The 16,534-nt window shown below is 38.6% G+C and overlaps 1 protein-coding gene across 1 annotated transcript in view; it reads left to right on the top strand.

Annotated features, from left to right (window-relative positions):
* Positions 1 to 16,534, top strand: part of SLC17A5 (solute carrier family 17 (acidic sugar transporter), member 5) — a 68,123-nt gene that overhangs the window by 13,829 nt on the left and 37,760 nt on the right. The window contains exons 2-3 of the mRNA XM_006835760.1: positions 1,272 to 1,468; positions 6,222 to 6,455. Coding sequence (XP_006835823.1) covers positions 1,272 to 1,468; positions 6,222 to 6,455 — 431 coding nt within the window. The remainder of the gene's footprint in view (positions 1 to 1,271; positions 1,469 to 6,221; positions 6,456 to 16,534) is intronic.

Here is a 16,534-nt window from a genome sequence, read left to right as displayed (position 1 = left end):
AAGCAGGGTTTCATTCTGGTGTTCATAGGATCGCTAAGAGTTGGAACCTACTTGACAGTACCTAACAACAACAACAACAGCTTTTCACAAATGAGAAATAACTTCAGTTTATAACAAATCGTCTCAATTCCTAATAACTATAACATAATAATAATCACCACAATAAGGTCCCTGCATGACACATACAGCTTACACTTGACTACTAATCCAAAAGTTGGCAGTTCGGACCTGTCCCAGCAGTGCTGCAGAAGAAAGGCTTGGCAATCTGGTTGTGTTAAGATTTCAACCAAGAAAACCCTGTAGAACTCAGTTCTACTCTGTAACATATGGGGTCACCATGAGTTAGGATTGACTTGTTGGCAGCTGGTTTGTTTGTTAACCACAGCAATTCACAGTTATTGAAGACTTATTTTTATGCTATTTAGTTGATTACAACATGATACTATAGGACAAAGTAGAACTGTCCTATAGGGTTTCTTAGGCTGTAATCTTTACATGAGCAAGTTGCCAGGTCTTTTCTCCCATGGTTCCTATAATGAGTTCAAACCTCTGACCTTCAGTTAACAGTGGAACACTTAACCTTTGCACTACAAGGGCTCCTTTACTAACCTATAGTCAGCACTATATATACTGTGGTACAATCATTATTTGGACACCTATTGATCATTCTTTCTATAGGTTTTCAGGGATAGTGATACCATTAACTCTTCCTACTTATTTTTTCCATGCCGTATTTTTGCCACCTGAACCCCTGTCAGGAGTCAGGGGTTCAGTTTTTACTGGCATGGAGATTTTCAGAACAAAGTTGATAAAACCTTTACCGTTGTATTTTAATGAGCTATCTTACAGTTCATTAAAATACAAAGGTAAATGTTCTATCTTTACTGGAAGACCCCCAACGAGAGATGGATTGGCACAGTGGCAGCAGATGGGCTCAGGCATAACAACAATTGTGAAGTTGGCCCAGGACCAGGCAGTTTTCATTCTGTTGTGCATAGGATCGCTATAGGATGGTAACAACTCAATGACACCTAACAACAACAACAACATCTTACAGCTCACGCTCTTATGAGTAGATTTATGCAAACTACATCTAGCAAGTAATGAATTTCTTTTGATAAATATTTTTTAAATCCTTAATCTAAGGATATTCTTAGGAAAATAGTCATGATTTGTTACTTTGCACACTTCTAAAAGCTAACCTAGCTTTAGTGGTTTAGACAATGTCATCTAATTACTCTTTTAAAGTTTCCTTCCAATTTTTATTTCAGCTCCGGGGTGCTGCTCTGCTCGTTACAACTTAGCAGTGTTGGCCTGTTTCGGTTTCTTCATTGTCTATGCATTGCGTGTGAACCTGAGCGTTGCATTAGTGGATATGATAGATTCGAATACAACTTTAGTAGAGAACAGTACTTCCAATGAATGTCCAGAACATTCTGTTACCCCAAACCCTCTTCATAATCAAACGGTAGGTGCTAATTGTTTTAAGCAAGCATTCTTACAAATATTTCAGCAAGCATTCTTAAATATTTCCAAGTAAAAATTTGGGAAGATGTCTCTTTATACCATAGAAACCATGATTACTTTCTCCTTAATTATTCTGAATCATTTTGTGTTTTTCCAGAAACTGGTTGGATAATCACATGACTACAGCTATTGCTGCTGTGTTATATTCTATTCTGGTTGTTTGGAAAGCAGTTCTTCAATTCCCTGTATAAACATAACATCTTGGAGCAGAATTTGGGAAAACCTGCGTGGCGTAATAAATTAGATTTTTTATATGTTGCCTAATAGTTTTTACAGGACTATTATTTAACAGTTGTTTCACTTACAGGGTTACAGTGCAAGAACTCTTAGATAGTCTGAGCTGTAGAATGGGAAAATAAGAACTGGTCAATTTTTTAGGATATTTTTTCCAAAATTTCCAAATGTGTTGGTGGTACAGTTAAATACTTGGCTGCTAACTGAAAGGTTGACATTTCAGATCTTCCCAGCAGATTCATAGGAGTTAAAACATGGCTCTCTGCTTCAGTAAAGATTACAGCCAAGAAATTTTTATGGGACAGTTCTACTTTGTCACATGAGTCCTGTAAGTCAGAATCAACTTGGTGGCACCTAACAACCACCACCAAAGCGACTTCACTCATTTTTCCTATGCTTTGTTATAGTGGAAGTGATAACTCTGTTCATTTATTTATTTTAAATGTTTTATTGTGAATTATGTGATAGTTTACATGGGAGAACATTACTTTTACATTCATCCTATCATATGTCATTTCATTGCCATGGTTACAATCCCCTCCATGCATCATAACCAAAGGTGTTCATTTATTTTGAATAAAAAATAAGCATTGAATTTTCACATTTTAAATATTTCATTTTGCTTATCACTCAAGAAAGACAGTGAAGGTAGATAAAGCTGCTGGTGCCTTTTTATAGATATACTCATATCTCCATCCATTTTCAGTGATTACAAAAGAGCCAGATCCTACTTAAAATGAGTCTCCTCTGTCATTGACTAGCAGGGGCTCTTATGTAGGGAAGAGAATTTTTCCCAAAATAAGCGTGTTGTTCTTAGGTTTCATCAAGTCAATTTCTATGTGAAATAGACCAAAGCACTGCCCAGTCTTGTGCCAGCCTCACAATTGTTGACAAGTTTTAGTCCATTGTTACAGCCACTGTGCCCGTCTATCATTTGAAAAGAAGGTCTTTCTCTTTTTTGCTGACCCTCTATTTTTTTCCAGGTACTGGTCCTTCCTAATAACATGTTCAAAATATCTGAAACAAAGTCTCACCATCCTTAATTCTAAAGAGCTTTCTAATGAACTTATTCCAAGACAGATTTGTTCGTTCTTCTGGCAGTCCATGATATATTCATTTTTCTTATCTCTCATGATAATTCAAAGGCATCATTTTTTAATTTTGTTTTTTAAAGAACAAACATTTATTTTCTCAGACTTCTGGAGGCTTAAAGTCCAAATCAGTGTCTTGACTTTATCAGTTCCTTCTGTGGGCCTTTCTTCTGGTTTCTGGTGCCTGCCTGAAATCTTTGACCTTCCTTTGTTTGTAGACAGGTCCTCATGTGTCTGTTTTGCCCCTGTGCGTGTTTATTCTGATCACTTTATAAGATGCCATTCAAAAGTGATTTAGGTTTCGTTGTTGTTGTTAGCTGCCATCAAGTCGATACCAACTCATAACAACCCTATGTACAACAGAACGAAACACTGCCCGGTCCTGGGCCAACCTCACTACTGTTGCCACACTTGAGTTCATAGATGCTGCCACTTTGCCAATCCATCTCGCTGGGGTCTTCCTCTTTTTCTCTGACCCTCCACCTTACCAAATATGATATCCTTCTCTAGTGACTGATCCCTTCTGACAATATGTCTGAAGTATGAGAAATGAAGCTTGGGTTTAGCACCCACCAAACTCAGGAATGAGTTCATTAGCAAAAGAAAACCCCTCTTTCCAAACAAGGTCATATTTATAGATATCAGAATTCAGAGTTCTTTTTTATTTTGAGGCAGGATATGATTTAATCCATTACACATTTTGTTAATTTTTTTCACAGTCTCTTGGGAATTATGAAGAAAAACATGCTCTATTCTGACACTTGTTCGTTTCTCCCATATGAGTAGATTTTTCATGGCAGAGTAGTTTATAAGTTGTAGAATACTATTTAGAAGTGAGATGAAATAATAGACAGAAAATTCTTCGTGTTTAACATAAACTACACATATTCCAAATACTTGGGCATTGTTGAGATTCATGTTGGGCCACTAAGCACAAGGTCAGCAGTTTAAAAGCACCAGCCATTCCTTGGGAGAAAGATTAGACTGTTTGCTCCTGTAAAGATTTTCAGTCTCAGAAACCCTATGTCGTCATTGTTGTTAAGTGCCATCAAGTCGGTTGCGACCCATAGCGACCCTGTATAGGGTTTCCAACGAGTGGCTGCCAACCTTGAGGTTCAAACCAACTTTGCAGTCCAGCACATTAGACTAGAGTGCTCCCAGAACTCCCAGAAACACGATAGGGCCGTTATAAATCAGAATTGACTCAATGGAAGTAAATGAAAATGCTTTTACTAATATACATGTGACTGTGAGATTATTAAAATAATGTAGAATTATAAAGATCTTTGTGGTTGGTGTTAAGTGCCTTCAAGTCAGTTCCAACTCATTAAGACGGTGTGTAGGATTTCCAGGGAGCAGATGATAGGTTTGAACCACCAACCTTGAAATTAACAGTCCAGTGCTTAGCCTATAGCACCACATCGGGACTCTACTGTTTGTTGTATTGTCAAGTTTCATAAGTCAATTCCAACTCATAGCAGCCCTGTATATGGTTTCCATAGAGCAATTGGTGGGTTTCAGCTGCAGACCTTGTGGTTATCAGTAAATGTGTTAAGTCTTCATCACTTTCAGCAGGCAAAGTTGTATCACCTGCATATTGCAGATAGTTCATCTTCCTTCAGTCCTGAAGCCACGTTCTTCTTCATATAATCCAGCTTCTTGGATTATGTGCTCTTCATACAGATTGAATAAGTATAGTGAAAGAATATGACCCTGGTGCACACCTTTTCTAATTATAAACCATTCCATGTCTCCTCGTGTTCGAATGACTGCCTCTCAGTCTATATTACAGTTTCCACGTCAGCACAATTAAAAGTTTTGGAGCACTCCTTTTCCAAAATGTTGTCCATAGTTTGTCATAATCCACACAATCAAAAGCCTTTGCATATTCAATAAAACACAGGTAAACATCTTTCTGGTATTCTATGCTTTCAAACTAAGATCGATCTGACATTAGCAATGATATCCCTCATTCCATGTCCTGGTCTAAGTCCAGCTTGAACCTCTGACAGTTCCCTGCCGATGTACTGTTGCAGCTGTTTTTTATCTTCAACAATATTTTATTTGCATGTGATATTAATGCTGTTGTTAGATGATTTCCACATTCTGTTGAGCAGCTCTCTTTGGAATGAAAACAAATATTGATCTCTTCCAATCAGTTGGCCAGGTAGTTGTTTTCCAAATTTCTTAGCATAGATGAGTGAGTGCCTCCAATCCTGCATCAGTTTGTTGAAAGATTTCAATTTGTATTCCATCAGTTGCTGGAGCCTTGTGTTTTGCCAGTGCCTTTAGAGCATCTTGCATTTTTTCCTTCACTACCATCTGTTCTTGATCGTAGTACCCTACTATGTGTTACAACTGGAGTTCTGGTGTGGCTGTGCTGAACTGCAAAGTCTGTTTGAACCACAAGGTCGGTGCAGCAATTCAAGTTCACCAGTGCTTCTTGGAAACCCTTTATAGGGTTGCCATGAGTCAGAACTGACTCAACAACACTAAACAACAACAACATTTGTTACAACTAAGTAAAAGACCGCTCCCATTCACATGTAGTTTATGGCTTGCTTTAAATTCTTACTCCTTTGTATTGTTCCATATGCTTTTTAAACTGCTTTGTCTGAAATGGAGTGATGTTAATCACCTATACATGGAGTCCTGGTGTGGTGCTGTAAGATAAGCACTGCACTGAAAGGTCGGTTTGAACTGCAAGGTAGATGGTTCAAATTCACTAGCTGCTCCTCAGAAACCGTTCACAAGGGTCACTTTGAGTCACAACCAACTTGATGACACTTAGAAACACATGTGTACATACTAAGTGGTTACGAATCGGGCTGCAAACTTCAGGGTCAGCAGTTTGAAACTACCAGCTGTTCCGCGGGAGAAAGATGAGGCTTTCTGCTCCCGGAAACCCTGTATAGGATCGCTATGAGTCAGAACCAACTCCACGGCACATAACAACAATAGTCAACAGTAAGTGAACACTTACTCAGGCTTTATTTTATGTGATTTTTTTCATTTAATCTTCCAAGATCATTACTCGAGTAAGTGGCTGCACCAGGCTTAAACTCTGTTTAATACCTTTCTGAATTAAGCCTCTCTTTTTTGAGCCTTCTTGGTCATGGTTATTACAAATCCTGTACTATTTATCCTTTCATCTAGTTTCAAAAACAACAAATTGTGATGTTTATGACTTCCAGTTCTATTCCATTCATGTCTGTATTCTAGTGATTGGTCCATTTTCTAAAAAGTGTACATGTTCTTCAGTGTAAAATAATGATTCAAAATTGTATTTACATACTAATGAGAGAAAGGAGTTGTTAAATCAATATCTTAAAGGGTTGTGTTTTTTCTTTTGTTTTTCTCTTCTTTTAGGGTAAACAGTATCACTGGGATGCAGAAACTCAAGGATGGATTCTTGGTTCATTTTTCTATGGCTACATCATCACACAAATTCCTGGAGGATATCTTGCCCGCAAAGTCGGGGGTAAACTGCTACTAGGATTTGGGATCCTTGGCACTGCTGTCTTCACTCTGTTTACCCCCCTGGCTGCAGATTTAGGAGTTGGATATCTCATTGCAGTCAGAACACTAGAAGGGCTAGGAGAGGTAATTTTTTTCTCTCTCTCTTACTCTTTTGTTTTATATCTTATCCTAGATCTCTTTTCTTTTTCTTAAAGATTTTCTTTGGTATGAATATAACCCAAAACTCAAAGTTAACATTGGAAGATAACAGGGATTTTTTTTTATTATTATTTAGAGAAAGCATTGACCAGAAAATAATCTGGGTAGGGTTTGGTTTTGGTTATTAAAGTATCAAGTAAAAGTACTTCAAAATTTGAAGCTTAGTTAGAGTAAACATTTTGGAAAAGACAGAAGTTATAGTTTAAGAGATAGGGACATTAAATCACTCTTGAAATCATTAAAATAGGCATCCTTCCTTAAAATTGGAATATTAATTCCTGCTCCATTCCCAGTCACAGAATAGTCTTAGGCTCAGATATAATTAATTACTTTGCTAAATTACTTTTGAAAATTATCCCAAACAATTTAAAGTATTGTCATTCATTGGAAAATTCACATTTTGTTCTTATCAAATTGAAAGCTTCAACAAAATGATTCTGTACTGAAAGTGCTCACTTGTCTCTGCCAAGAAATTGGGAAGATAGCTACCTGACCATCCAATTGGAAAAGATCCATGTGTGTGCCCATTCCAAAGATAGTTCACCCACTGGAATATGGAAGTTGTTGAACAATATCATTAATAGCACATGTAAGTAACATTTTTGCTGAAGATAATTCAAAATGGTTGCAGCAGTACATTGATAGGGAGTTGCCAGAAATTCAAGCCGGATTCAGAAGAGGACGTACAATGGAAGATACCATTGCTGACATCAGCTAGATCATGACTGAAAGCAGAGCATACTAGAAAAGTGTGCATATGTGCATTGACTATGCACAGGCATTTGACTGTGTGGATCACAAGGAACTATGAATAACATTGTGAAGAATGGATATTCCAAACACTTAATTGTGTGCTTGAGAGATCTATACATAGTCCAAGAGGTAGTTGTTGGACAGAACAAGGGGATACCCAATAGTTTTAAATCAGGAAAGGTGTGCATTGGGGTTATATCCTTACAAGACCAATGACTTTGCAAGACCAAACTTATTCAGTCTGAGCATATAATCTGAGAAGGTAGACTATATGAAGAACATAGCATCAGGATTGGAGGAAGACTCATTAACAAACTGCAATGTGCAGCTGACACAACCTTGCTTACTGGAAGTAAATTTTTTCTGGTGAAGATGAAAATACAGCCATCAGTGTGGATTTTACCTCAATGTAAAGAAAATGAAAATTCTTACAATAGGACCAATAAATAAATGGAGAAAGATTGAGCTTGTCAAGGACTTCATTTTGTTTGAATCCACAGTCATTCATGTAAGCAGCAGTCAGGAAATAAAACAACATATTGCATTGAGCAAATCTGCTGCAAAAGACTTACTAACATGCTAAAGAACAAAGATGTCACTATGAGAACTAAAGTATTCTCATTGTTTCATATGAATGTGAAAATTGGACAATGAATAAGAAAGACCTTAGAAAACCTGATGCATTTGAATTGTGGTGTTGGTGAAGACTATTGAAGACTGTTCTGGCCATGGACTGCCAGAATGACAAATCTGTTTTGGAAGAAGTACAGCCAGAATGTTGCTTAAAAGTGAAAATGGCAAGACTTCATAACTCATACTTGGCCATGTTATCAAGAGAGAACAGTTTCTGGAGAAGGACATGATGTTTAGTAAAGTAGAAGGTGAGTAAAAAAGAGAAAGGCACCCAAAGAGATGGACTGACACAGTGGCAGCAACAATGGGCTCAAATATAGCAAAACATATCAAGATGGTGCAGGAGCGGGCAGTGTTCTGTTATGTATAGGGTCACTATGAGTGGGACCACACCACACATCTGTCAGTTTGTCATATTTTGGCTTGTGTATTGCTGTGGTTCTGGAAGCTGTGCCACCAGTATATTAAGTACCAGTACGGTACACCCATGTGGACAGGTTTCAGCTGAGCTTCCAAACTTAAGACACAGTAGAAAGAAGGAAAGGTGGACTCCTTCTGAATGTTTACCCACTGAAAACCGTATGAATAACAGTGGAACACTGTCAGGATAGCACCAGAATACTGAATATTTAAGCATGATGAAGAGAAACAACAATATTGTCAGATAGAGTGCTGGAAAATGAGCCCCTCAGGTTGGAAGGCTGGAAGGCACTCAAAATACACCTGGGGAAGAGCTGCCTCCTCAAAGTAGAGTTGATTGTGTGAATGGAGTACAGCTTTTGGGACCTTCATTTGCTGATGGGGCATAACTCAAAATGAGTAGAGACAGCTGTAAACATCCATTCATAATCAGAACATGGAATGTATGAAGTATGAATCTAGGAAACTTGAAAGTTGTCAAAATGAAATGGAACACATAAAGATCAATAATACTCTAGGCATCAGTGAGCTGAAATGGGATGGTATTGGCCATTTTGAATCTGACAATCATATGCTTTACTATGTTGGCGATGAAAAATTAAAGAGAAATGTTGTTGCATTCATCATCTAAATGAACATTTCAAGATAGATCTTGAAGTATAATGCTGTCTGTGATATAATAGCCATACACCTACAAAAAAGACCAGTTGATAACACTATTCAAATTTATGCACTAACCACTAATGATGAAATTGAAGAATTCTGCCAACTTCTTGCATCTGAAATTTATCAAACATTCAATCAAAATGTATCAATAGTCACCTGGGAACCATCAAGGCAAGTGGTAGGGTCCCCTCACAGCAAACCCGTTTCTAAGACTAAGACTCGAGAATACACGAGCAGGCATGTGGTCTGGCTGGTGACCATATTGGTCACCGATAAGGGGAAATGGGGGAGAAACAGCAATGAAGTTGTGAGCTAAGTCCGACCATGTTCAATAGACTCCTGTCAACCTGGGTTGAGACCTGGTTGGTCAGCAGTATGGCAAGACCCAGGGACTCCTGGGCCCAGAGACAGTGACATGGTCACAGAGGACAAGAGTGGAGAGTGAAGCTTCCAGCTGATATGAAGTGAGGGGAGATGCACAAGAACACCCACACTTGCAAATAGTACCCACTTGACCAGGCTTCAATGGCTGGATGATCAGAATTCAACTAGAAGAAACAAGGTGGGGAAAGTAATCCACTACAATTTGATGAACTTTACCTATACTTATGGATGTAGTAGCTCAAAAGAGGGAACAAAAAGAGGATCATTCCCAACTCCTCAGTACACAGGGTTGACAGGGATGGGCAACTTGGACATTGGCTACCCAAAATGGGGGGACTACAAAGGCAAGAAGTGACTGGCTTACAATCTTTCAAGAGGGAGCCTAGTTCCAGAGGGCACAGGGGAAGGTAGAATCTCTACGGAGTGGTTTCCAATCTGTTGGGATGGGAATGATGAAAGGAGACGTGATAAGAATCTTGTGGTACAATAGTGAATAATTGCTATCAGGACTGACTGTGATGGTTGGAAATGCAAAGGTAGATGTTTTGTAACAAAAGGAGGAGAGTAGTTGATTTTGCAGTCCAGGAGCGGCAGTCCCTGGGACCATCAAGTGAGAAGAGCAGAGTGTGGGGACCCTATCCAGAGAAGCAGTGACACCAGAGATGGAGGTAGAGACGATGACATGGAGAGATGGAGCAGCTGGAAACTCTGGACTCAGGGAGGGAGAGGGACTGCATGCTGACAGCTGGGGGGCAGGTTTGTGCGGTGTACCCTTTGGTTGTTTGATGATGCATGGAGGGGATTGTAATCCTTGCAATGAAACGAAATAACGCTAGAATGAGTGTAAAGCTGTTGTTCTCCCCCCATGTAAACTATCACATAATTCACAATTAAAACTTTAAAAAAATTTATCGATAGTTACTGGTGATTGGAATGCAAAGGCTGGAGACAAAGAGGATGGAACAATACTTGGGAACTATGGTCTTGGTGACAGAAGCGATGCTGGAGATTAAATGATAGAAATGATGATTTGTGGTTACAAATCAGGCTGTGAGCCTCAAGGTCAGCAGTTCGAAACTAACAGCTATTTCGCGGGAGAAAGATGAGGCTTTCTGCTCCCGGAAAAATGTAGTCTCAGAAACCCTATGCAGGGTCGCTATGAGTCGGAACCGACTCCACGGCACATAACCACAATACCAATGACTTGTTCATAACAAATACCTTTTTAAAACAATATTAAAGAAGATTATACACATGGACCTCACCAGATGGAAAACACAGAAATCAAATTGACTACATCTGCCAAGTTGTAATCAACTGTGTAGATTACATCTGTGGGAAGAAATGGTTAAAAAAAAAAAAAAAAAAAAGCTTCATATCAGCCAAAACAAGACCAAGGGCAGACTGTGTAGCAGACCATCAATTGCTCAAATGCAAGTTCAGGCTGAGGCTGAAGAAAATTCAAAACAAGTACTCGAGAGCCAAATTTGCCCTGAAACATATCACGCCTGAATTTAGAAATCATCTCAAGAACAGATTTGATGCATTCGACACTAATGACCAAACACCAGAGGAGTTGTGGGATAGCATCAAGAACATCAGACAGGCAGACAGCAAAAGGTCGTTAAGAAGTCAAGAAAGAAGAAAAAGACCTAAACAGATGTCAGAAGAGACTCTGAAACTTGCTGCCCCCCAAGTTTCAGAAACAAGCAACTGGAAGAAACAAGGCAGTAAAACAATTGAATTGAAAATTTCAAAAGGCAGCTGAAAAAGACAGTCTACTATTACAATGAAATATGTAATGACCTGGAGTTTGAAAACCAAAAGGGAAGAACACGCTAAGCATTTTTCAAGTTGAAAAAAACTAAAGAAAAAATCAAGCCTCAACTTACAATAATGAAAGATTCTATGGGCAGAATATTAAAATGATGCAGATAGCATCAAAGGATGATGGAAAAAATACACAGAATCACTGTACCAAAAAGAAATGGATGATGTTCAACCATTTCAAGAGATAGACTATGATCAAGAGCCAATGGTACTAAAGGAAGAAGCCCAAGGTACACAGAAGGCATTGGTAAAGAACCAGGTGCCAGGAATTGATGGAATGCAAATTCCATCAATCTTTCAACAAGCTAATGCAGCTCTGGAGGCACTTACTCATTTATGCCAGGAAATTTGGAAGACAGCTTCCTGGCCCACTGATTGGAAGGGATCCATATTTATGCTCATTCCAAAGAGAGGTGAGCCAGTGGAATGCAGATATTATCGAACAATGTCATTACTATCACATGCTAGTAAAATTTTGATAAAGATAATGTATAAATAGCTGCAACAGTACATTGGCAAGGAACTGCTAGAAACTCAAGCCAGATAAGAAAAGGACATAGAACTAAGGATATCATTGCAGATGTCAGATGGATCTTGACTGAAAGCAGAGAATATAAGAAAATGCTTACCTGTGCTTTATTGAGTCTGCATAGACTTTTGACTGTGTGCTTCACAACAAGTTGTGGACCACATTTTGGAAAATGAGAATTCTGGAACACTTAATTGTGCTTATGAGGAACCTGTGTAGTCTAAGAGGCAGTCTCTTAAACTGATCAGGCAAATACTGAATGATTTAAAATTGGGAAAGGTGTATACTAGAGTTGTATTCTTTCACCGTACTTATTCAGTCTGTATGCTGAGCAAATAATCTGAGAAGGTGGATTATATGAAGAAGAACGTGGCATCGGGATTGGAGGAAGATTCATTAGCAACCTGCAATATGCAGATGATACAAGCTTGCTTACTGAAAGCAAAGAGGACTTTAAATACTTACTGATAAAGATCAAAAACCACAGACTTCAGTATGGGTTGCAACTCAATATAAAGAAATAAAAAATTCTCACCACTGTACCAATAAATAACATCATCATAATAAGTGGAGAAAATACTGAACTTGTCAAAGATTTCATTTTGCTTGGATCTACAGTCAGTACTCATGGAAGCAACAGTCAAGAAATCATACAACATATTGCACTAGGCATGTTCACTGTACAAGACTTCTTTAAAGTGTTCAGAAGCAAAGATGTCTAAGTTTGAGGGCTCAGGTGCACCACCTGACTCAAGCCATCATATTTTTAATAACATTGTGTGTATTTGAAAGTTGGACAATGAATAAGAAAAACTGTAGAAAAATTGATCATTTGAGTTATGGTGTTAGAGAAGAATATTAAAAGAACCATGAACTGCTAGAAGAACAAACAAATCTGGAAAAGTACAGCCAGAATGCCCCTTAGAATCCAGGATGGCAAGACTTTGTCTCTCATACTTTGGACATGTTATCAGGAGGGACCAGTCCCTAGAGAAGGACATCATTCTACATAAAGTGGAGGGTCAGCAATAAAGGAATCCAGTGAGCTGGATTGGCACAGTGGCAGCAGCAATGGACTCAAGTATAGCAACAATTGTGAAGTTGGCACTAGACCAGGTAGTGTTCCGTTCTGTTGTGCATAAGATTTCTATGAGTCGTAACTATTGCGACAGCCGCTAACTAACAACAGCAACAACAGTGAATCAGAACTGACTCAGTGGCACCTAACAACAACAACATTAACCCTTCTTGTTTAAAACACAAAAATTTTTCTCATACCAGGTTCCTCTTCTTACCTATGTAAATATATTCATTGCAGTATATTTTCTGTGATCTTAGTGAATCTCCTTTCTGAATGTATTTTCACATTTTAGTTATTTCCTGTCTATGCTTCAAATTTTTGAAAGATTCAGTGAGCAAAATACTTAATGATGCAGGAAGCATCACATCAAGATGGAAGGAGGAGTACACAGAGTCACTGTGTTTCAACAAACTGATGCACCCTGGAGGTGTTCACGCCTATGCCTAGTAAATTTTAAAACAGCTGCCTGGACAACTAATTAGAAAAGACCCATATTTGGACCCATTCCAAAGAAAGGTGACCCAAATGTCATTTGTATCACAGGCAAGTAAAATTTTGCTGAAAGTAATCCAAAAGAAATTTCATCCAGCTATACAAGGAGCTACCAGAAATTCAAGCCAGATCCAGAAGTAGACGTGCAAGTAGAGATGTCATTGCTGGCATCAGATGGATCTTGGCTAAAAGCAGAGAATCCCAGAAAGATGTTTACTTGTGTTTTATTAACTATGCAAAGGCATCCATCCAACTGTGTGGATCATAACAAACCTATGGATAACATTGCAAAGATTGAGTGTTCCAGAACACTGAATTGTGTTCATGAGGAACCTGTCCATAAACCAAGAGGCAGTTTTTTCAACAGAATTCGGAAATATTGAATGGTTTAAAATCAAAACATTGTATGCCAGGGCTATATCTTTTCACATACTTTTCCATGCTGTGTCCTGAATGCCAGTGTGGTGCTGTAGGATAAGCACTGGATTGGTAACCGCAAGATCAGCAATTCAAACCCACCAACTGCTCTCGGAAATTCTATACTGGGTTGCTACAAGTCAGAACAAACACAACAATAACATGCTGAGTAAATAATTCTAAGAAGCTGGATTATATAAAGAAAAATGTGGGGTCAGGACTGGAGGTAGACAACCTGCGATACGCAGATGACACAACCTTGCTTGCTGGAAGGAAAGAGGACTTAAAATACTGATGAAGATTTAAAAAATACAGCCATCGGTATGAATTGCACTTCAATGTAAAGAAAATTCTCACAACTGGGCCAAGAAATAACATCATGGTAAGTGGAGAAAACATTGAAGTTGTTGAAGACTTCATTTTGCTTTGACTTACAGTCAACACTCATGGAAGCAGACAAGAAATCAAATGCAGTAGGCAAATCTGCAACAACAAAAAAAGACCTCCTTAAAGTGTTAAAAGAGCAAAGATGTCAGTTTAAGGACTAAAGTGTGCCTGACCTATACCATGGTATTTTCAATGCTTCATATACATATGAAAGTTGACAGTAAGGAAGACAGTAGAAGAATCTATGATGTATCTGAATTATGGTGTTGGCAATGAATATTGAAAGCACCATGGACTTTCAGAGGAATAAATAAATATGTCTTGGAAGAAGTTCAGAAAGAGGGCTCCTTAGAGGCAAGGATGGCACTACTTCTTTGGATGTGTTATGAGAAGGGATCAGCCTATGTAGAAGGACATCACACTTAGTAAAGTGGAAGGTCAATGAGAGAGAGGAAGACCCCCAACAGGATGGATTGATATAATGGCAGCAATAATGGGCTCAAACATAACAAATGTGAGGATGGTGCTGGACCCGGCAGTGTCCTTTACCATCCTCACACTTCTGTAGTGCATAGGGTCATTATGAATCAGAACTGACTTGATGACACTTAAAAACAACTGTTTCTCCCTCAGAGCAACTGGTAAGTTCAAACCACAAACCTTTGGGTTATCAACCTAGTAGTTAACTACTGTGCTACCAGTACTCCTTAGTCATAACAATTTGTTGTTGTATGGTGCTGTCGAGTCGGTTCCGACTCATTGCAAATGTGTATAGTGTGTCCGAGGAGCAGCTAGTGGGTTTGAACTGCTAACTATGTGGTTCGCAGTCCAGTGCTGATAGCAGTAGCTATCATCTATCTATCTATGTTGTTGTTGTTATGTGCCGTGAAGTCGGTTCCAACTCATAGCGACCCTGAACAGGGTTTCCGAGGCTGTAAATCTTTACGGGAGCAGAAAGCCTTTTCTTTCTCCCACGGAACAGCTGGTAGTTTCAAACTGCTGACCTTGCGGTTTGCAGCCCAATTCGTAACCACTATGCTACAGTGATAGTTCAGTGGTATGTTCATTTTCTGACCAGTGCACCTTATACATAGCTATCACCCATCTGTCACTGGAGGCTTGAGTGTTGCTATGATGCTGAACAGGTTTAGCAGAGCTTCCACACTCAAATGGACTAGGTAAAAAGTTTTTGCAGTCTACTTTCAGAAATCAGTCCATGAAAACCATATGGATCACAATGGCCCTATCCACAACCAATCATGGGGATGGCACAGGACTGGACATTGTTTTGTTCTGTTGTACATGAAGTCACCTGAGTTGGGCCAATTCGACAGCACCTACCACCACCACCATTTATCTTTATAACAATCGGAAGATAAAGAATATTATCTCTTTTATAAAAGTGAACTTCTGAGAAGTTCTGGGTTACTTAATCTTCTTGAAATTGCACAGTTAGTAAGTAGCTAAGGAGAACTCTGAATCCACTCATTTGAATCTACTGAAAGCTAGTTTCTCCACTTTGCTGTGATGTTTCCTCATTTCCATGTTTCTGTGAACCTCCCTGAGTCAACTGTTTCATTGCCTCTCCATACTGTAATGGAAATTCACTAGGCTAGATGGCACCAGGGGAAAAAATCAGACTATAAACCCTCTAATTGAATTCATTTCTTTTTTAGAGGGTTGATTAAGGGCAATTTGAATTATTTTTCTAGTATTTCACAGTGTAAGGAGACCTGTAAGTGCAGTAGCTTAAGCATTGGGCTACTAATCAAAAGATCAGCACTTACAACTCACCAACCGCTCTGAGGGAGAAAGATGACGTAGTCTGTTTCTTAAAAGATTATAACCTTGGAAAGCCTATAGGCAGTTATGCATTGTGAGTCAAAATTGTTGTAACACCAGTGAGTTTTTAATCCCAAACTATTAGTTCAATGGAGTCCCTGTATGGTACTGTAGGATAAGCTCTGAACTGCTAACTGCAATGTCAGTGGTTCAAACCCACCAGCTGCTCCTCAGAAACACTATACAGAGTTGCTATGCATCAGAACTGACTCAACAGCACTTAACAACAATAATTAGTTCAATATTTCTAAAGTTATTAATTGATAACATTCCCATTTCATTCAGGCCATTAATACAATGAATAAATAAATCTGTCCTTGAAAGTGACCCCTTTCTTTTATCATTCAGTAGATTCCTTTAGACTTACTGTAACTGGTACCATGCAATGCTCAAGCCAGTTCACAGAATCCATGAATCTTAATGCAACATTAAAGTACTTCATTATAATTTGTTTTTACTTAACATTTTAAAGACATCTCACTTCATGGAACCTGATTCTAGTTTGATTCTATCCATAAAATTTTTGAACAAGTTTGAAACAAAATACTTGACTGAATTTAAAACAATGAA

This window comes from Chrysochloris asiatica, unplaced genomic scaffold (assembly GCF_000296735.1).
Source record: "Chrysochloris asiatica unplaced genomic scaffold, ChrAsi1.0 scaffold00019, whole genome shotgun sequence".
In the NCBI taxonomy this organism is placed as follows: domain Eukaryota; kingdom Metazoa; phylum Chordata; class Mammalia; order Afrosoricida; family Chrysochloridae; genus Chrysochloris; species Chrysochloris asiatica.
Note: the sequence above shows the minus strand (reverse complement) of the source record. Positions and strands in the feature narration are given on the sequence as shown.